Source organism: Bradysia coprophila, unplaced genomic scaffold (genome assembly GCF_014529535.1).
Source record: "Bradysia coprophila strain Holo2 unplaced genomic scaffold, BU_Bcop_v1 contig_373, whole genome shotgun sequence".
Lineage (NCBI taxonomy): Eukaryota > Metazoa > Arthropoda > Insecta > Diptera > Sciaridae > Bradysia > Bradysia coprophila.
The window spans coordinates 546151-568510 of NW_023503632.1; the positions used below are offsets into that span (position 1 = coordinate 546151).

General features: G+C 37.7%; 3 protein-coding genes and 2 long non-coding RNA genes across 5 annotated transcripts; 3 read left to right on the forward strand and 2 right to left on the reverse strand.

Annotated features, from left to right (window-relative positions):
- The first annotated feature begins 1244 nt into the window (after window positions 1–1244).
- Window positions 1245–2536, forward strand: LOC119082038 (proteasome subunit beta type-7). The gene is made up of 5 exons (XM_037191366.1): window positions 1245–1413; window positions 1532–1711; window positions 1779–2071; window positions 2128–2309; window positions 2382–2536. Exons 1-5 carry the CDS (start codon window positions 1352–1354, stop codon window positions 2493–2495), a joined length of 831 nt encoding a protein of 276 aa, XP_037047261.1. The 5' UTR covers window positions 1245–1351; the 3' UTR covers window positions 2496–2536.
- Window positions 2537–5898: 3362 nt separating this feature from the next.
- LOC119082040 lies at window positions 5899–6650 on the forward strand. Its single transcript, XR_005088566.1, has 3 exons — window positions 5899–5993; window positions 6236–6373; window positions 6441–6650. It is a non-coding gene; the product is annotated as an uncharacterized LOC119082040 (long non-coding RNA).
- Window positions 6594–11856, reverse strand: LOC119082034 (piggyBac transposable element-derived protein 4-like). The gene is made up of 3 exons (XM_037191358.1): window positions 11471–11856; window positions 11077–11402; window positions 6594–8108 (listed from the first exon to the last, which is right to left on the reverse strand). Exons 1-3 carry the CDS (start codon window positions 11626–11628, stop codon window positions 6658–6660), a joined length of 1935 nt encoding a protein of 644 aa, XP_037047253.1. The 5' UTR covers window positions 11629–11856; the 3' UTR covers window positions 6594–6657.
- An 811-nt stretch (window positions 11857–12667) lies between these two features.
- Window positions 12668–15084, forward strand: LOC119082042 (speckle targeted PIP5K1A-regulated poly(A) polymerase-like). The gene is made up of 3 exons (XM_037191369.1): window positions 12668–12851; window positions 12924–13196; window positions 13265–15084. Exons 1-3 carry the CDS (start codon window positions 12815–12817, stop codon window positions 14863–14865), a joined length of 1911 nt encoding a protein of 636 aa, XP_037047264.1. The 5' UTR covers window positions 12668–12814; the 3' UTR covers window positions 14866–15084.
- A 54-nt stretch (window positions 15085–15138) lies between these two features.
- Window positions 15139–19764, reverse strand: LOC119082048. The gene is made up of 3 exons (XR_005088567.1): window positions 19750–19764; window positions 17173–17177; window positions 15139–15270 (listed from the first exon to the last, which is right to left on the reverse strand). It is a non-coding gene; the product is annotated as an uncharacterized LOC119082048 (long non-coding RNA).
- Window positions 19765–22360: the final 2596 nt, after the last annotated feature.

Sequence of the window (22360 nt, forward strand, 5' to 3'; positions counted from 1 at the left end):
AGTGTTAACACTACGTCGGAAAGTTGTTTGGCTGACTGTCATTTAGCCCTTTATACCTACCCTACATCCCTTAGGTCTGGATTAAACGATACATTTGGTCACAGCGCTACCAGAACCAAGAACCTTTATTTTACTGAGAAATTCAGACATTTAGGAAATTCATAATAAAAGATAATTTCTATGCCAACAAAATCGTAAATATTTCAAAATGGCGCCAACCCTTTTCTATATAGACGTAAGGTATCGCCAAAGTCATATCGCCAAGACTTCTGCGTTTCTTCACACTTTTTGGCGATTTTTCATTGACTCTTCTTCACACTCTGGCCACTCTGGCGATTTTTCTTGGCAACTCATCATTTTTGGTTCATAAATCACCAAGAAATCGCCATCAGAATTTGAAGAAAGTAAATTTTCAATTCTTTATTCTTATTTCTTAGCGTTGTTAGACACTTTGGCGATTTTTCTTGTCGGTTTTTTCACATTATGGCAATTTTTCTTGGTGATTAAACAAATCCCCCAAAAATGATGAATTGCCCAAGGATCTGAAAGAACAGATTAAGACACTTTCAAATCTCGAAATTCGAGATGATTACGAAGGCGGTAGAATCAAAATTTTTCTGTGGCGCCAACTAGGCTTGAGAAACTTTATATGACGATTGAAACTAAACAAAAAAAATGGTTTTCAAGTTGATTTCACCAGCCAGAGTGTCTTAACCTGTTCTTGCAAAACCTTAGAATTGCCAAGAAGCCTGAGTGTGAAGAAAAGCCAAGAAAAATCACCAAAGCCAAATCGCCTTCGCGCTACCTTTCTATAATTTTTGATTGATTTGTTCAAAAAAAAAAATCACCAAGGAAAATCGACAGAATGCGAGGGAAGGCCAAGGAAAATCGCCAGAGTTTGAAAAAAGCCAAAACAAATTTTCCATTATTTGTGTCTCTGCGTCCCTTTACACTCTGTCGATTTGACTTGGCGTTTCTTCACACTTTGGCGATTTTTCTTGGTGATTTAACAAATCAGCCAAAAATGCTGAATTGATTGATAATCGACAGAATGTGAAGTGAAGAAACTCCAAGTTAAAACGCCAAAGAGTGAAGAAAGGTCCAGAAAGAGAAATTTTCCATTCTTTTTGTATCTTGGTGTTTCTTGGCAATTTGACTTTGGCGACTCTACACGGAAATCCTTTTTCTCACGGGCAACGTTGCATCATTTTTGCAAACAACTTTGAATCATGTCTGGCAACACTGTAGTTGACTGTCAAAAAGTAACACAAACGATTTTCATTCCGGGAGTGATTTGTTGTTTTTATCAATTTTTGTATACTCGATTCGCATCAGTCCATTTATTTCCAAAATGAAGATCGACATAGCTGCCGAAGGTCAATCCAAGGGATTTAGTTTTGAAAATTGCCCACGGTACGAACTACTATGCAAAGAAATTAGAAAATGATTAATTGCACCGTCACTACCCTAACCTCACACCGAACACAAAACAAGATGCATAGCTAACGACAACACAAATCTTTCTTTCCAGCAATTCGATGCTCTTGAAAAATGGATTCAAATGCCCAACAGCCGTTAAAACTGGTACGACCATTTGTGGTATTGTCTTTAAGGATGGCGTAATATTGGGTGCCGATACTCGGGCTACATCAGGTCCAATCGTTGCGTCAAAGAATTGTGAGAAAATCCATTTCTTGGCCAAGAACATGTAGTACGTACACCGGACGTTACTGGTCTTTCCCTGTTTCATGCTCCAATGTAAAAAAATCTCCTTCTAGCTGTTGTGGTGCTGGAACAGCCGCCGATACTGAGATGACAACAAGTATGATTTCATCGCAACTTGAACTGCATCGCTTAAACACGGGACGAGTAGTTCCGGTTAGAACTGCAAACACTTTGCTGAAGCAAATGTTGTTCCGATATCAGGGACACATTGGCGCTGCTTTGATTGTCGGTGGTGTCGATAACACCGGTCCGCATGTCTACTGTATCCATCCACATGGTTCCACTGATGCGCTACCATATACTACTATGGGTTCTGGCAGCTTGGCTGCAATGGCGGTGTTTGAATGTAAGTGTCGAACGGGAGATCGTTTTTCGTTTTAGACTAACGCTAGGACATTTTAGCGCGTTGGAAGGAGGATATGTCCGAAGAAGAAGGAAAGAAACTGGTTCGTGACGCCATTGCTGCTGGTATATTCAATGACTTGGGTTCCGGTTCAAATGTCGATCTGTGCGTCATACGAAAGAATTTCACGACCGAATATTTGCGCGGCTACGAATATGCCAATGAGAAGGGAGTTCGTGAGGTAAGTTTCAGTTATATTCTGATGATGATTGGTTGGTTCAATTACTTACGGTGGCTTGTCTTCCTTTTTCAGCTCAACTACGACTTCGCCAAGGGTACAACCGCAGTCTTGAAGACAAACATCAAAAATTTTGAAATTACTGAAACTGTTCGCCCTATTGCCAGTGTTCCGATGGATACTGCATAAGAATTTGCTTTCTAATAAAAATGAATTTGAAATAAACGGAATCGCCTAAACACATGAAATCCATCCAACCACTTGAAACGTAAATTTCGTCTGGACAGTCGACCAATTGGATTAATGAATTGAACGAAAAAATGTTCAAAGAAGAAAAGTCCATCTTCAACGTTTGGCGAAGAGAAAAAGTAACGGAAATTTTAGTACAACCGCTTGAGTCAATCGCGTCGATCCAGATGTGGCATTAGAAGCTCATTTTCAATTTCTGTCAAAGGTAAGCGTCTGGGTTTCCTTCAACGACAATACGAACGTTCTAGAACAAAATCTACTCACAGCCATCAGTAGTGCGATCGAAGTAGTGCGTAAATTGATTCTATATTATTTATGCAATTCAGCAATGATGTCTGTAATGTCGTGTGAACGTATTTTGTCGCACTTGTGCGATAAAGGATTTACAAGGAGCTTTATCGCATGTGTCGACTTCACCTCGGATTGACAGTGTGATATACAGTGCGATAATATAGCTCCATACGATTCTTCTTACATAAATACCTATTTTGGCACTAGTGCGTAAAAGTCAGATTTTTGTTTTACGTATGTTTTATCTATTGAAAATGAAAATGTGATAATTCGTTAATTTTGTTTTCTGTAAAATTCATCAATTTCAAAAGTATGAAAATCCATTTTTTTATTCAAATTTCCAAGTTTTGAAATTTAATATCTCGGCCAAATCTTTACCTTAAGTGTCGTGTGATAGCTCGTTGAACTCGTATTGACGCCCAGATTACGAATAAAATAGTAAGTGGGGAGTAGTAGGAGCGGAGACGAAAAGTCAAAAAAGTTGTGTAATATGTTCCTCAGTCCTACGGAAATTTTTTAGTGTGAACGAACTTGCGTCACAGCGGTCACAGCCCTTCACTAACGTAGGGACTAGATTCCTCAGTCCTACGGATTTAAAAAAAAAAAATTGTGTGAAAGGACCTGCTACCTGCGTCACGGCCCTTCACTAACGTAGGGCCATGATTTTCTCGTTGTTTCTCCCAAAATAAAGTGAAAGTGGATTGTCTTTCGGTTCTTGAATTAACGAGATAGTTTCGGAGGACGGATTTTCGTTTGTTAGGTTGCTTGTATTGATTGAGTAGCTCCTTGCCAGTCAGCAATGTAAAAACAAACAGAAATAGTTGCCATCTTTCATGAGATGATATTGACTAGGGAACACCGGTGTATCGACTTACATTACCGTTAATGCAACCGATCAATCCCGATTTGGGTAAAGCTTCGTGGGATAATGAGAAAAAGATCCTTACCACTTCGTTTGAAAATGGATCGAGAATTCGATTATGTAAATTTTAAACATTTTGAATGTTAGATCCTTTTGTAATAAATATACCATCAAACGAAGTTGATAAAAAAAACTAGATTACCCACCTCCACCTGGAAAACGCACAGAAAAAAATTGAATAAGAAATTGACAAGGATTAGCAGTGGAGTGGTGGAGTAGTCGTTGCAGTAAGCTTCTGTTGCTATGCAATTGTTTTACTGTAGAAAAGAAAAATTAGGCTCATCCTGGGTATTTGTGTATAATTTTTAAGAAAATCAGTTACTACGCTAGGTTCTAAGAGACAGATCCCTAATATGCAAGACCGACATTTTTTTCAATTTTTCTATTTTATTAGGGACTTTTCACTAAGGCACCAAAACAACCGGCTCTTCATTCTAATATTTATTGGTCGAGTGATACAGAGAAACAAACAGAGCAATAAAGCTCTACCCTTTCCTTGTATGGATCACAAGGACGAAAATTTTACTGCCAACAACAGGGATTCGTTTTCGAATGTTATACTCTTATTCAAGCTTAGAACTCAGAGAAATGATAATATATGGCGTTGCTTCCGCCCCAATATCGATAGGTCTACGATCATAGGGATTTCAAATCCATGTATTTTGTCCCAGAGGCAACGCCATCTGTTAACATTTCTCTGTTGAAACTATATTTAAGAAGTGAGAAGGTAGCGCTGATGCTAATCTACAAGATCTACGATAATAAAACACTGAGATGTTCTTCCAACCGAGTTTGGAAATACATTTGCCTCGCATGTACAGTATAGATAGACAAATCCAAAGTCTACTTTGATGTAAATAAATTCAATGGCAAACCACAGTACCTATTTCGTTATTTCAGTTTATACTTCTGTTGGCTCTTTTGACAAATTCTCACATTTCTCCATACAAATACATGGTGAAATGAGAGAATCGAGAGATAGCTGTTAAAAGGGTTGACGGAAGTTTGAAAGTAAAGCTGAAATCACACATTACAAATAATCTTCTAAAGTGACAGACTGCAATGGAATAATTATAGCGAATAACGAGACAAGAAGAAAAGAAACAGAGAATTGAATTAGGTTCTCTCCTAAAATTTTTGTATTTTTTTTGGATGTCGAATATTATTTTAAGCGTTTTTATATTCCATCATACATCAAAATGTTGCTTATTTGTTTTTTTGATTGTAAAAAGCATTGGTAAAGTTAGCAGAATTACCAACGTTGTTAAACATGCGACCAGTGCGCCATCTTAATTATTCACAAGAAGCTGTTACAATTTACATATAAAGGTATCGGGAATTTTAGCAACGGCTCAAACCAAATATCCTTTAAATTTTGTTATTTAAATTCGTCACTTTTAATCAAGTTATAAAAAAACAACACATTTTTTTGGCATAGTGTAGAATAATTTTTAGTTGATCCTTGTATATGGAATTGAAATAAATTCATATGCGAGAGCCTAATTAGCTACTCAAAATTTGAGAACAATCTTCATTCGGAACTATTTGAGTTCTCGCAGATATAAATATTTCAATTGCTATGATTTTCAGTGGAAGTGTCATTTTCTAATCCTTTACAATCATAAGATGCATACGATTCTGTTCTTTCGGTCCTTTTCCCTAATTGTAGTTATCTTTGAAATTTCCCGGGTTCTGAATTTTACGTAAATCCATCAGCGCACGTTACATCTCACACTTGTTTATGTCAAGGATGCCAAGGATGTCAAATGAGGGTAAACAATAGTATTTTGCATAACAAGGGGCGAAAGTAAAAAAATTCAAACGTGTGAATCACACGATTTGAATTTTTTTACTTTTGCCCCGAGTGATGCATACTATTTTTTATGCCAAATACTGCGGAAGATTTGTATTTTCGGTCCGAAACAAAACATAATTTTAATTAAACTGTTGAGTTATCAACAAAATTTGCTATAGAAACACCAAAATGCCGAAAAGCGCGGGGGTCCAGGGGCGGCAGCCCCCTGTTATAAAAATAAAAACAATTTAACCCTTTCGAAGCGACTTTCCTTCTCTGATTTTAGATTGTTTCCAAAATTAGCAGCACTGCGACATCAGAATCGCTGGCATCACTGCAGCCTCTGACGTTTTTGACATTTGTTCATTATTTGGAAATATGTGTAAACAAAGTTCAAAAATTAGTAAATAAACGAAGCGCAGAATGAATAGTAACGAATACTTCCAAATATTGTAGTAATCAGAAGTTTCGTCCTGCTAGGAATTTCGCGACGGCGTCATTCACAAAGTGACCTGCGTGATTCACAATATGGCATTTTGTAAAAGGAAAATATCACTTTGTGACTCACGCAGGTCACTTTGTGAATGACTCAGGCGCGAAATTCCTCTACATCGCACTCACTTGTAAGAAATGGTTCGGTACACAATGTCAATGTATAAATAAAAATTGCAGTTGAATGGCGATCAGCTGATCCGAACTGAGTACTACAGTAAACATGTAAAATGTAGCGATAGTAAGCTCCTGTCCAATTTTCCGCAATTTGCCCAACTCATTCAGTAGATGGGAAATCGTTTGGGACCATAGTTTTTGGTATTACTTTTGTATGAACATTCCAATTGAAATAATTGGTTATCATGGCACAAAAATGCCTTTTCAGGCATGATTGACATCAATGTTTACAGACAGGAGCAGAAACCAAACAATTGGCCCTCTAAATATTTGACTCATCCAGCAAATCAAGGTCAATATTACATTGTGTTCCATAGTGCGTACAATAGAGAACTGGCTGCTATCACAAACACAGACAAAATTTAGTGAATATCGTGTATTCCAAATTCAAGAAAACAATAAAGCTTATATTGAAGGGAACAAAGTTATCTGTGGTACGGTAAGAAACATCCTGCGCACAATGGAACTTCGCAAGTGGTGCAAACGAACTTGGTTCGCTTTTGCAGTTTTTTCGTTGCACAGAGTGTACATCTACGTCTCGTGCTCGGAGCTGGTAGATGTTGTGCGTTGACAAACAACTTCGCTTTTTTAGATGGACGACCGTTCCCTGAGGTTCGTTGCACTTTGCTTCCGGCCTTCCCAATTTCGATCAAACTCTGAGCCAATGGCACCAACATGTCGATTAGAGGAATCTTTTTGTTCTTCAATTTCTTGTAAAGTACCCAGGCGTTTGTGACAGCTGTCATTAACAGCCGCTGGAACACTCGCTTCCACCACTTCTTGGATTTTCTATCGATGTCATACAAAACAGTGTACTGGTCAGTCATATCGACACCTCCCATATACTTGTTATAAAATGAAATTGCTTCCGGACACGTCACGGCCTTTTTCGTACCATCCTTCTGTTTCCGGTCGACGGTTGTAATGGTGTCGTCATGACAATTGCTCATGACAAGGACGTCTTTTGTGTCCTGCCATTTGAATCCAATGATTCCATCTGCTGTCGATTTTGCAACAGATTCTCCCTTTTTCAGTTTTTCTTTTATAACAGGAACGTTTTTCCGATTGCTCATGCAGGTGCCGACACAAGCGAATGGTAACGTTTTCATCAGATTGTAGGACGTAAAGAATCTGTCTGTGCATATCACCACGTCTTCGTTTCCGATGCTGCTGCAAAGTTTGATCACCACTCGTTCACCCAAAGTACCTTCGGTAGCAACTTGTTCTTTTCCTTTGTAAATGTTGAAGTCGTAGCAATATCCGCTCATTGCATCGGAACGAGTCCAAATTTTCGCCCCACGTTTAGGTCGCTTGCTAGGCATATACTGCTTGCCGGACCATCTTCCTTTGAATTTAACCATCGTCTCATCGATGCTTTGGAAAGTTGATTCGGATCGGGCCCTTTTGAATGTATACTTCAAGCAATCGACAAGCTTTTCCATATAATACAATTTGTCAGCTCCCTCCGGTTTTTTCGGATGATTGAAATACAGCTTTGATGCCAAAAGGAGAAATCTGTCTCGAGTAATTGCGTTTTTGATCGCCTTATTTCCTAATGTATGATTGTTGGACCAATACATCTGCATGTGAGGGAGACGATTATATCCCATCACGAGGAGGCATCCAATTACCAGTATCATTTCATCGCAATCAGTGTGTTCAGCATCGATCCCCTTTTTTGCAGCATAGATGTCCAATCTTTCGTTCGTACACTTGGCGATCCATTCGAAAAGTCGTCTCGGGAAAAGTTCAAAAAACAAGTCAACTGGCGTACTGTCTTCCTCTGCACGCATATCCGGTTCCTTATAAGTCGGTATTTCCTTTCGAGGAACGAAGTTAGAAGGAACGTTTGTCCATTTGACTGGTTGTAACTTTTCTGTAAGTAGAAAAGAAAACCAATTTACATCAATGGAATTATCTTGTCTGCAATGATGAATCGATCTTAACTTTGGATCATCAGAAGACTACAACAATATAGCTGCATGGAAGCTACTAATCTATCAAGGACAATTCGATTTCACAAAATTTTATTTGTTTTCGTCTATGAAAGTTTGTGCAATGAGTGCAATTGTATCGCTAAAGCCAGTCCTGTTGTTGATATAAAGGTGTAAATTTGGTGTTAACTTTGCGGTCAAAGCACCAGCATTTGCGCAGCACTTGGCAATGACATGAAAAGTGTCTTAGTTACATGAGATATAATCAGCAAAGATAAAAAAAACTGTCGAAAGGCTGATTCTGAAAAAAAAAACGTAATAATAAGCCTGCCGAAATAGTTTGGAATTGAAAACAGACTTTGGGAGGAAATCTCGCACGATGTGAAAATCATAAGGGTCGAAGCAAAGCCAAAATTTATTAGTTGAGGAAAAGATTTATTAAACTTCATTCTTCACATCGTCCATCTCTATTTGCATCATAGCAATGAGATTATGTTTCACATAAATGGATTCCGCAGATAGAATCATATTTGAGTGTTTGACCAAAAATATTTTGCAATTTTCTATAATCTTTCGTACTGCAGACAAATCGCGAGTAGTTTCTATTTGACTTAGATCGTCGACAATTTTCATAAACACTGGATCATCTTGTAATTGGAAGGTATTTTTCAGAATACCATTTTCACAAATTGGACAGGTACATCGGAACCCAAAATTGTGCATCAGAAATCGTTGACGGCTTACTTCAGTGTTGTATTCGTCATCATCTTCATCAACGTATGATATGAAAAGTTGTTCCCCCTTACGAACTGGTAGAACAGTAATACATACAGACAAGTTGCCTTTCCTAAAGTTCGCAACGTTAGGACAACAAGAATGGTTGAAGTATGAACTGACCAAACGTACACTTTGCTCGTAATCGTTGCTTATGTCAGTCGTTTCATCGCCAGCCGTTTCATTACCAGCCGTGAGTGTTGAATCGAAACTTCCAAAGCTATTTGTCTGTAGAACACGGCAATGGTGAATGATGAGATGCGTCAGAAAGCGATCGTGAGATTTATTTTTAAATTTCGGACCAAGGATGGATGTTTTTATGCTGTGATATACGTAGTACGCCACTTTACGATAGTCCAACATTCCAGTATCCGATGCGAATGATGACAACTTGAAAAAAGCCCTATATTTGGACGCTGCTGATGATATGGAAAGAGGTATCTCGAACGGATCGGTTGCATTGCAATTGTCGACAAATTCAATCATTTCATCCATCGATGAAAACACACTCAGCGCAATTAATACGCTGCGAAGAACGAACAACGGGAAGAAATTTCCTTCACGACAAACAGTGACGTCGAAATACATCTCACATTCAATTTGATGGAAAACATTTTTGGAACAACTATCAGAGCAAAACATTGCACCTCCGCATTTCTTGCATGGCACGAAGTTCAAGTATTTCTTTCCACAGTTGCTGCACTTCACATTGTCACCAACAACAAATCGAACGTAATCCTCTTCAACAACCACCACGGAACCTATCGGGATATCCTCTACCGCTGTGATGCATCTGTGGTACTTTTCACTTACGTCAATTCGGAGATTCTCGGTCATACATGGTAAACTTTCACTTGCAGCAAAGCTTAAAGTTGGTTCGTTCGGAATGGATTTTTGAGAATTTATTTGAAGTACGCATTCGTGTTCACGGTCGACAAGTTTTTGCATCAAATGTTCCGGATAATTGCTTTCCTTTGCCAATTGAATGTCCACCAAACAGTGACTGAACAAATTTAGTTTATAGAAACAGCAGGAACGGTTCGCATATGCCAAACTAATGCACTCGGAATCATTTTCGGCAAAGCAGATGCTCTGATTGTACTTCGTCATTGCCCCGTAAAAATCGCCAGACTTGAATTTTTCGTTTCCCACAATACGGGCTTCCATTGCATTGCCATTATTCTTTTGTCGTTTCAATCTCACCAAATGTAACGGGTATTCAACGTTTACGAGAAGATCTACGTATAGATCACCGCTCAATTCTTTCTGCCAGATCATGGTACATCCGTTCTAGGCTGATATGAGAAACAAGTGACCGATTAGATCTGAACAACATTTGACATTTCTGAAATAGAAATCAGCTGATCGCACGATTCGCGATATTCGAAATTTTACCTGTTAGTGAAAGCTGGAAGTCGATTTTTGAATTCAGGCTAGTTATTTTGTGAGAGGTGTTCAGATTTTTCGTGAAATACTCTTGTCAAAAGATTACTGCGATTTCTTTATCAATTTTCTAATAGTTCATTTGAATCCTACAAAAAATCAGTGTAGATTCTAGTCTACCAACCGTTTTGTATCGATTCCATTGAAACTTTATTCATTCCAACCGTAGAAATGAGACAGTCTATTCTTACTAAAATGTCATCGGGAATAACTGACTAAAATAAGAACCTATTTTGTCAAATTTTATCAGACATAAGTAAACCAAACGATGTTTGCAGACCGGATAGTGTTTGTAAATGATTCAATCGGAATAACAATTGAGTACTAAAGAAATATTTTCCTTGTCTACCCATGGGTACTAACATGTGATTTATCTACGCACATCAAGCAAGAGTTGTACTCTAAATAAAGTACTGAAACTTGACAGCGTGGAGACTTCATGGCGACCGTTTGGACCGTAGTACAAACCGTTGACAAAAATGAGGCACTGGAAAATCCAAACAAAAAAGGTTCTAGGCCAATTAGGCTAGACACGTCACTGGTGTATTCTGTGAAATATGTGTGATCAACCCTAAATGTGGGTAGTCTACTCTCATATACAATACTTTTTAGGAATAAAGAAAATTACGCCTTATCATGAACATGGGCATAATATGCACTTGGTACGCAAAATAGAAATACAAGCAGGCTTACCTTTGGGTAGTGGGTTGTCATTTTCGGCCTCTGTATCCGCACCCGACGTTGATTCACATTCACTATCGTCATCAAAATCCGAATCCGATGCAAAGCTTTCCTCTTCATCGTTTTCCCCAGCGATATCATCAAAATCGAAGTCTAACGTACAATTTTCCATGCCACTACCCAATGGATCTTCATCATCATCTAGACTTGAATCGAGCTGCTCATTTGTTTTCAATGGGTCTTGATCGGCGTCGGCAAAAAGAGAATTATCGGAATCAGCAAAGAAACACTCATCAGCATCAGATTCTTCTGATTCAGAATCGTATCGTCGCTTGTTCCTATTTGATTTCATCAATAAATAACTAAAATTGTAGAATTGTGGAAAAATATTAGCAAAATTACTCACCGACTCATTGTTAGCTTAGTTTTGACCACTAACAAAAAGGACGTCTTTAGCAACTTATTGCGATCTACTTGTAAGCGTCTAGTCGAAGTATATATGAGAGATTTTGTTGTCGATTTACATTCAACGTTCGACAAGAGCGAAATACGATTTCTAGGCATACTAGATGGCTTAGTTTGGTACTTTCAAATTTTGTATACATGCGATCGATGAGTCTAATCCTGCTGAGTGTTGAAAAATTTTACAGTTTCGTTTGATTAGCTTATTGCTATGACTTGCGATGACATAATTGGATGGAACTTGTAGTAAATGTCTAAAACTTTTTGGCATTCAATAAGCGCAGAATAAAATATACACGAATTATTTCCACATTTGTCTTTCAGATTGATTTTCAACGTTCAAGAAAAGTCTATCCATAATATGAATTCCATATTATATGTTGTAGCTGCAACATAAAAAATTTTATGATGTGTCACGAGAAAATCGTCCATTTTCCAATTGTATTTCGAAATCATTTCTCATTTAAATTTTTGTCATAAAAACAATAACGAACACGCTGACATTATAGCTAACGTCATGACTTGACAGTGGTGCTACACTTCTAACACTGCCAGTGTTGTCAGATATTACATCAATATTGTGAATTTTCTGAGTGTACCGAGAGAATTTAAAGGGTTAACAAATGAAATTACTGTAAACATACATTCACTTGCTCACAAAACATTTGGCTATCGTCAACACAACACTACACTGAATGCGTACTTTCAATCAAGTGAACATGTGTTTTCGAGACATATGAGGACCGAAAGTAAAATGATGACAGTGACATTTACTTTCGGCCCGCAAATACGCAAGCCCACGGGGCGAAAGTAAAATGATGACAGTGACATTTACTTTCGGCCCAAGGCCTGAATTTTTTTACTTTCGGTCACCATTTGAGGACCGAAAATACAAACTTTCGCAGTATTTGGCATAAAAAATTACTTTTCGTTTACAAAACTGATATCACATATAATAGGTTTGTTCCAAGGCCATATGAATTGTCAAATTTCATCCATATAACCATAACCTCAATAATATCTCAGTGTAAATCGCGTAGGCGACGTTGCTCGATTTTACTTTCGAATCAGAAATCATAAAATCCAAACGATTTGTATGAAATATCACGTAAGCGACGTTGCTATGGATGAAATTGTCGTTGTTCGGGTTGTCAAAGTTCGTGTTTACAGTTACTTGGAACAAACCTATTTTAACAACAAAACTGAACTGTCAAAGGTGACAAAATTGCTTTACTTTCGAATCAGAAATCATAAAATCCAAACGAAACTAAAAATAATCACAACAGAAATGCCAAAATCCCAAGATGCCACATCGGATAAAGAAAGTAAATTTTATTTTTGAATTTCTTCTACATTCAAAATCATAAGTAGCACTGCACTCGGTTCCTTCCTTTCAGAAAAGAAGAGTGAAATAAAAGAGAAGAAAACAAAGATTGAAGATCCAGCCGATGAAGCATTGGAAAGTATGCAGAAAGCTGTTCGCAGTGAATTGATGAACTGTAAAGTCGGTGAGGAATTGGAAACTTTAGTTCGAACGCTGCTACATAACGTTCAGCGACATCAAGTAGAGAAAGATGTCTTGGCAGCATTCCAACATCACTATCCAGGAATATTTAAAAACGATCAAATTCGATTGTTTGGTTCGTCTGTGATGGGAATTGCATTTAAAGGTACAACAATCGACGATTAACATTGAATTGAGTTTAAATCTCTTTGACCATTGTCTTTACATCCACAGACTCAGATTTGGATTTTTATGTCGAGCTACCAAATCGGGAACAGCATAAATCAAATTTGTCTCGGATTAAAATAATTCGAGAAATTTTAGAATCCACTAAAAAGTTTGCGAACCTCCAATCGATTACCAGACCGCGAGTTCCAATTGTAAAGGGCACCCACATCGCTACACTCACTAATTGCGATTTCAATTGCTCCAATCGATTCGGTAGCCTAAACAGTCCGATTGTTGCGCATCTTGTAACATTCGACGATCGTATTCACAAGCTGGCCGTTATCATCAAATATTGGATGAAAATCCACGACTGTTCCGGAGTGAAGCGCATATCGAATTATGCTGTTGTTTGGATGCTGATATTTTATTTGCAAACATTACCGAAACCAATCGTACCACCGATCGACGAATTTCAGCGAAATGTACCCCCATCAATGGTTTCTCATTTCAACTTTGCATTCGACTATTCGATGCCGAATAAAACGGAAAATGAGAGTCCATGGTCCGAATTACTGCTTGGTTTCTTCAAATTCTATCGTGATTTCGATTATGGTTCACAATTGATTTGTCCGTTGTACGGGAAAACGTTGTCCAAAGCGGATGTCTATGAGAACAAGATCATTGAATTGGAACGCTATAGACAAATTCTGTTGGCCGATCGCAGTGAAAGCCCAATGGACTTGGGTAAACATAGACACTCCCTTTGCATACAAGATCCATTCGACCTTATGCACAAGATTCCCGGCGACATTTTAACCGAAAATTTTGAACGGATCGTTTGGAAAATTGGCTACGCAGCGGAAATTGTTGAATGCGAACTACAGAAAGGGGAAACGCGATCGATGTTTTTACGAATATTTGACGTTGACCAATTTGATCGATATGCTAACGTGAAGGAATTGGAGAGAAGATCTCAAGCTAAACAACGGAACTTAGAACAACAAGCGAAGGAAGCAATGATGCTAGCAGAACAAGCAGAGCAGAACGAATATTTATCGATTGTATCAGTTCTCTCCAAAAATGCACAAAACGGACACACGGTCACAATGCAATTAACGCCCACAAATTACATATTGAATATCAGCCAGTATGATGCATGGAAAATCGTAACGAACAATTGCGATGTACAAATCGACGGACAGTCGATCCGAAAAGTGTGGGCTAAAGAAGTAATCGAAATGATTGCTGATATACTGAGATACATTTTCTGTTTGGACGTATACGATGTGCAATCTTCTGATGAATTTGTAAAAAAATTTGATTTGGTCGGAGCGCGTGACGTGTTTGCGAACCGAAAACAAAAATCATTTAACGACAATGCGTGGGAGATGGAAGCGCTCGATTCATCGAATCGTTTTGACCGGTCGACGTATATTCCGTTAGAAGTGTCTGTTAAGATTACCGCTGGTGCTGTGAATTTCGATTGCGTTTCTATCGAATTCAATGATGAAATCAAAACGCGGAGCAAAAATTTTTATCGACTATTTCGTCAAGAGTTCTTTGATCGGATCGATTATCTTCTGAAAATTTATTTTCTTCATCGAATTGAAATGGCCAAGTCTGACATTGCTAACGCGGATCAAGCAAAAGACCAGGGATGCATGTGACTCAATTTTGTCACTTTTAGCAAACAAATTTTGAAGAGGTTGTAAGTGAGCAACTTTTTTTAGTTATTATCCAACTTTTCTCACTTTTTCTCACTTATTTCGCCATCCACAATAAAAACTACATGAAAAAGCTGTTTTATGCTGTTTTTATGAAACAATTCTTTTATGCAATTCAGTGATGATATTTGTAACTTACGCCGCCTGTGTGCAATGTCGTATGAACATCTTCGATATTTATTCGATTTTCTTCATTGCATAAAACGTTGTATGCAACAAGAATCGTATGCTGGCATATTATCGCACACGACGTCTTGCCAACCTCGGCCTCGCATCGGATTGGCAATCTGACATCTAATGCGATAACATACCTTCATACGATTCTTGTTACATAAATAACTATTGTGACTACAGCATTCGATTTTCTCGTTTTTTGATTGATTAAATGTATCACACTCTACGGCTTCGGCTACGGTATAATGGAAGAGGTTAAGTTTTTGATAGCCAAATATAAAATTAGCTATCAAGTTGACCTGATTATAACTTCTTAACTCAGACTACCATTTAGGTGGGTCATATCCATTGACTGATATTGAAATAGTGTTCCACACGTGTATTGACTCTGAATGATAATAAAGTTGTTATTTATTTTTAAAAAAATGAATTTTCTTAATTTTTAGAGTGATATCGCCAAATCTGCAGGTGATTTTTTTAACTTTGGGAAAAAGCGGTCTCTGATTTTAATGAGTGATAGCTCGTTGGATTCGTCTTTCAATTTTAAAAAACACGTATCTTTCACTTTTTCTTAAAAAAATTTGTTTTCTGTGAAAAGCGTGCAAAAGTGAAGAGTGAAGACATGTCAGAGGGTTGGAAAGACCTATAGGTACCGCTTGGTGCTAGTAGATCCACGAGAGTTATGACTAAAAATGTAGTGAATGTTCGGAGAGTCCGCCTTCTCTGCAGCTTCGATGTTGCACGGAACTGAGTATGGGGTGTTGTAGCTGGCCTCGCCCACTATGGTTCCACATATAAATAAACCCAGTACTTTTGTGCTGCAAGCCTAGGTCTTAAAAAAAATGGTGCCAAAATGTGGATTTTTTCCTTTTTTATCGTCTACTATTCATTTACCTTATCAATAGAAAAACGCTTCGCTATGTCGCGAATATATGTCGTTAAAACATATCTAGTGTTAGTAATATTACAGTGAACGACATCTCAAATGTCTCACTGTCATTTTTTTCAGAGAATGTCATTGTGAATTTGCAATGACACAATAAAATTCTCAGAAAAATTTGACAGTGAGACATTTGAGATGTCGTTCACTGTAAGAGAAAAATTATTATTAAATTTTTTTCTCGGAGTAATTTAGTCAAATAAAGTGTTAGCGTATAGCAAATGACCTCAGGACGCCGGGACAGTAATTAGTTTTTCATTCGGACCAATATTTGCTACGTGACAGGAGTTTGGAAAAACCATATAATCAAGTGGGAGCAAACGGTTTTCCAAACTCCTGTCACGTAGCAAATATTGGTCCGAATGAAAAACTAATTACTGTTCCGGAGTCCTGAGGTGATTTGCTATACGCTAACATTTTATTTGACTAAAATCCTCCGAGAATAATTAAATAATTTTCCTCTTGATATTACTAACATTGGATCTGACTAGTAGTCAGAATTTTGGGTTTCTAAAATAATGTCGTAAATTGTTGGTTTTATTTCAGAGGTACTTCGTCAGGGCTTTCGTAATTCAGTAAATTTGACTATGTCCAACTTCGGCTAGGTGGGCAATAATGTCAAGGACGCAAGCGGGTTACGGAAGCATTTTGGTAACAGACGCATAAGAGGGTTGAAGACGTATTAGGGTTACAGGCGTATTAGGGCTACGGACGTATTATCAGTCGCAGCAAACAGACGCGCCGACTTTACTTTTTCCCGTCGGGGGCAAGCTTTATATGGGAATTTAGAAAATTCGCTTAAACAAACTGAGGGATTCTTTTGAAAAACAGCCTACCGAAATCGGGCGTGTTTTCTAGTGGACCTTTTAATAGGTACCTAGAAAGGACTTTGACCCTTGAAGCCAAAACCACTCTCAAAAAAATTCTTAGAAGCTTTTATAGCTGGTGAAAGGTGATCGAAAGCCGAAAATTTGCACTTTTCTTACCAAAATTTCTCCGGGTACACGAGCCGTACAGGGTCGTGTGGGGTGTCATTAGAAAGGTAATCACATGTACTATTGAGCCGAATAGAGACTCATTGCTTTTAAAATTAATCCACACTGAAATATATGCAGTTGAAGTTTTCAACAGAAAACTTGCACTTTTCTTACCAATATTTCTCCAGTTACACGAGCCGTACATGGTGGTGTGGGGTATCATTTGAAAGGTAATTTTATGTGCTTTTGGGCCAAATAGGGTCTTATGGGGTTTGGATGCATATGCGATGAAATATGAGAAGTTGAAATGTTTAAGTGCCCATATTTCATCGCATATGCATCCAAACCCCATAAGACCCTATTTGGCCCAAAAGCACATAAAATTACCTTTCAAATGATACCCCACACCACCATGTACGGCTCGGGTAACTAGAGAAATATTGGTAAGAAAAGTGCAAGTTTTCTGTTGAAAACTTCAACTGCACACATTTCAGTGTGGATTAATTTTAAAACCAATGAGTCTCTATACGGCTCAATAGTACATGTGATTACCTTTCTAATGACACCCCACACGACCCTGTACGAAACGTGTACCCGGAGAAATTTTGGTAAGAAAAGTGCAAGTTTTCGGTTTTTGATCACCTTTCACCAGTCACAAAAGCTTCGAAGAATTTTTTTGAAAGTGGTTTTGGGTTCTAGGGTCGAAGTCCTTTCTAGGCACATATAAAAAAGTCCACTGGAAAATGCGTCCGATTTCGGTAGGCTGTTTTTCAAAAGAATCCCTCACTGTCCTTTATTTATCACTATTTTCATATGAATGTAACAATGGCAAAAGTGTATATTTGTAACAGACATGCCGACTTCTACTTTCTCGTTGGGTGCAGTGCAGTGCACAATGTAAATTACAAGGAAATGGTTGTATATGTTGAGCTGATTGAGGGGCTTTCAATCTAACGTTACGTATTTAAAGGTTCAGTGGAATACAATGTAGATAAGAAGAGAAAGGATTTCGCGAGCGGAGCGAGCGAAATTTTTTGATTCTTTGTCTTTCACAAACAGTAAAATAGATCATTTTGTTAAATAACAAATTCATTTCATGCTAGCTCAACATTCTCATTTACAATAAGAGCTAGAATTGCATCAGTGTTTGTTTACAAATAGTCTTTAAATACTGTTGCAGACGGTTGTTTCTCCTTTAAATTCGACTAAGTTCGAAGTAAGTAGATCCTTTAGAGAGAACCACTGACATAAATTGAAGTCACGATCTAACCGGAAATTGGTTTTTTGGTGAATTTATGTTCTGGTCGTTAATGTCTGCATAGCTTGAAAAACAGCTTTCATGACTTCCAGTACTTTAACCTCTAGTATTTTTCTAGTCTAATTACGAAGGAGTATGCAGGCGCCGCTGGCAACATTTTCGGATTTAGTAGTATTCATAGTGTCATCGTTCGTTCAAAATATTATTAGATTCAATATATTACAACTCTAAGAAACTTTGTTATTATTAGAATTCTCGGATTTGATCGTTGGGTGCATTGACGCAGGCTATCACTGAAAGTCTGCGTGTATGAATTGTAAACATTTTGATAATCCCGTTGGGGGCAACGCTCTGACTGTTCTGATGCCTTGTTTTCCAAGAATTCTGTAGGCTTGCAGCACAAAAGTACTGGGTTCATATGTACAACAATAATGGGCGAGGTCAGCTACAACACCCCATACTCAGTTCCGTGGAACATCGAAGCTGCAGAGACGGCGGACTCTCCGAACATTCACTATATTTTTAGTCATAACTCTCGTGGATCTACTAGCACCAAGCGGTGCGTATACTCTACCTGTAGGTCTTTCCAAGGCCGACAATCTTACAACAATTTAAAATAATTTTTTCTTGAATTATTGTCGAAAAACTGTTTTCGGTACCCTCTGACATGTCTTCACTTTTGAACGCTTTTCACAGAAAACAATTTTTTTTAGAAAAAGTGAAAGATACGTGTTTCCTAGAATTGAAAGACAAATCCAACGAGCTATCGCTCATTGAAATCGGAGACCGCTTGTTCCCCAATCACTTGAAGATTTGGCGATATCACTATTAAAATAGCTTTCATTGGCATTTTCAAATTGATCTTGAGAATTAAAAAAATTCTACTTCACACCGATAAAATTTCCTATTCTTATTCGCTTTGGACTATCAATCCAACGGAAAAATTCTTCTTGTAGCATTTCTCATGCAATTAGTCATTTGCGAAACTGACATCAAAATTTGATTCTTCGACTATTAAATCTAAATTCTTGATAATCAGTAAGGAATTAGTCAAGTTATTAAGCCGTCAAAAAGGAGAAAAAAAATGGGAAGAACTGCCAGATCATCTACCCGAGCGGCACTCACTTAAAATCAATTGAGTATGAATGGGTTTGAATGACATAAGGTATATGGTATTAATACCTCATTCATATTCAATATATTTTGAGTTAGTGCCCTTCGGACTCACAGAGCCAATTTTTGAATTTAAACTCAGAAATTTAATTCTTCGTCAAAATCCGTTAGGAATTACTCAAGTTATCGTGTCAATAAAAGTACAGGCTTTTCTTTTGAGAATTTCTTCCAGATCATTTGATCATCTTCGAACTTAACCCGAGCAATTTAATCCTTCATCAAATAAAAAAAAGATTTTGAAAATCTGTTGAGAATTGCTCAAGTTATCGTGATAATAATTTCGTACCTACAATTAGGTTCCAAACAAATATTTTTTTTATTTTTCTTCGGTGCAAAACATTATTATAAGATACTTTGCTTCGTATTATATGCCAAAAAAATGTTTAATTTTTTTTATAGAACACTTTGAACACGCAAAAAATCATGAAAATTCGAATCGGAATACACTCCGGAGTGTATTTCGTTTCGTCAATTCGTTTTTTTCGTTATTTTTTGGGTTTTCAAAATGGCTTATAAAAAAAAGTAAACATTTTTTTGGCATATAATACGAAGCAAAGTATCTTATAATAATGTTCTGCATCGAAGAAAAATAAATTTTTTTTTTGTTTGGAACCTAATTGGTAAAAGTTTCCTATGTGCAGAATGAGCACCAGCTTTGTATTTTTAATAATTCAAATACAACCTACACACAGTGCATTTCTACGTTAACGTCATCTATGCGCGCACATAACACGTATGAATGAAGTAAATACATTGTTAAGAATGTGTGCGTTAGTAAATCCAGCTGGTGATATTCAGCTAGTGCTCATTCTGCACATAGGAAGCTTTTAACAATTGTACATTTTCCTAATTTATGTTGAAATATAGCGACTTCGTTGCGGATTCGCTACGTCGTAGGAGAAACGTTGTTCCTAACTTATTATTGAAACTCTGATAATGTGTCGATTGCAGTTTGCGGTTTAAAATGAAACCGATCAATGACTCGTAGAAAAAGCGACATAAATAAAACAAACGTTGAAAGGGCGACACGCCCGAATTAAGTGTTTCTCTTAAACGATCCAAAACTCCACTATAAATAGAAGCTGCTAGAGTCTAGCTGGTAGCTAGTCGTCTAGGTTTTAACATTTGGCGCCCCCGGGTGGACAAGGTTTTGGAGCGTTAGATTAAAAGGAAAGAAAATTCGACGATTCGCTGAAGTTTCAAAATGGACAGATTGAAAAAAGCCCGTACACCTATTCGTGGACTCATTACAAGATCCCTGAACGAATTGGAAACTGAACTGTTGAATCCAGTGAAAGATGTCATCCGTTTGAAGACGAGATTTGAGAGACTGAATGATTTGCAATCCAGAATTCAGGATGCAGATGAAGGAATCTTCAACGAAATGTTATTGGGTCCGAACGTTACCGAAGAAGAACAGTTGAAGGAAGCAATGGATTGTGAAGACATTTTAATACTTCTCGTTACGGCTAAGATGAGAATCGATAAGGAAGTAATGAAGATCGAATCAGCAGAGCAAGTAGTTCAAGGTGATGAAGCATCTTCGATCAGTTCCGTGTCTCGAAAACGTCAGTTTATGTTACCGAAGATAGAATTGAAGAAATTCAGCGGAAAAATATTGGATTGGTTGAGCTGGTGGGCGCACTTCAGTAAAATTCACGAGGATGAAGAGTTGCATGCCACAGACAAATTCCAATATTTAATTCAATCGATGGAACCACACTCGAGAGGAGATGATATCGTTAAAGGATTTCCAGCAACCGAAGCGAATTATCCGAAGGTGATTGAAGTATTGAAAGAAAGGTTTGGCAAGAAGAAATTACTGATTCAGGTGTATGTTCGTGAATTGTTCAAAATGAGTTTGAATAATCTCAACAAGGGATCATGTATTTCGTCGATATACGACAAATTGGTGTGTCAAGTCCGAGCTTTAGAGTCATTAAATATATCGTTGGAACAAACATCCCTATTTTTGTATCCAATGGTAGAGTCCAGTCTACCAGAAGACACCTTGATTGGGTGGCAAAGGAGTTCGATGTACGAAAAGGATGGATCACAAGAAACTCCACCGAAAGGAGAACTGGACTACTTGTTGGAATTTCTTCGACAAGAAGTGGATCTTGAAGAGCATCGAGCGTTAGCAAGATCGAAATTCGATACAATGTCAATGGCGACATACATGAATGGAGATGCAACGGCAAATTGCATATTTTGTGAAGATCGTCATTTATCTCAAGAGTGTATGGAAGCACGTAACATGCAACTGGAATCAATACGAAGAATAATCAATGAAAATAAAGTATGTTCACGGTGTTTCAAGTACGGTCACTTTGTCAAGCAATGTAAGGAGGATGTTAAATGCGTTGCATGTTCTAAACCGCATTTTGAAATCATGTGTCGGAAGTCACGGTAAATCGTCAATGGGACAACAATGGTCAATGGGACAACACAACAATGGTCAATGGGACAACATAACAATGGTCAATGGGACCACAATCGTGAATGGGACAACAATGGTCAATGGGACAACAATCGTCAATGGGACAACAATGGTCAATGGGACAACACAACAATGGTCAATGGGACAAGAATCGTCAATGGGACAAATAGAAACTAGTTAATGCGACGAGCTTCTTCAGTAAATAAGTTGGTTTAAACGGTAGGAGCAAAATTGTAAAATTATTTCGGTAAAATAATTGGTGGGAGGATATTGAAACTCTGATAATGTGTCGATCGCAGTTTGCGGTTTAAAATGAAACCGATCAATGACTCGTAGAAAAAGCGACATAAATAAAACAAACGTTGAAAGGGCGACACGCCCGAATTAAGTGTTTCTCTTAAACGATCCAAAACTCCACTATAAATAGAAGCTGCTAGAGTCTAGCTGGTAGCTAGTCGTCTAGGTTTTAACACTTA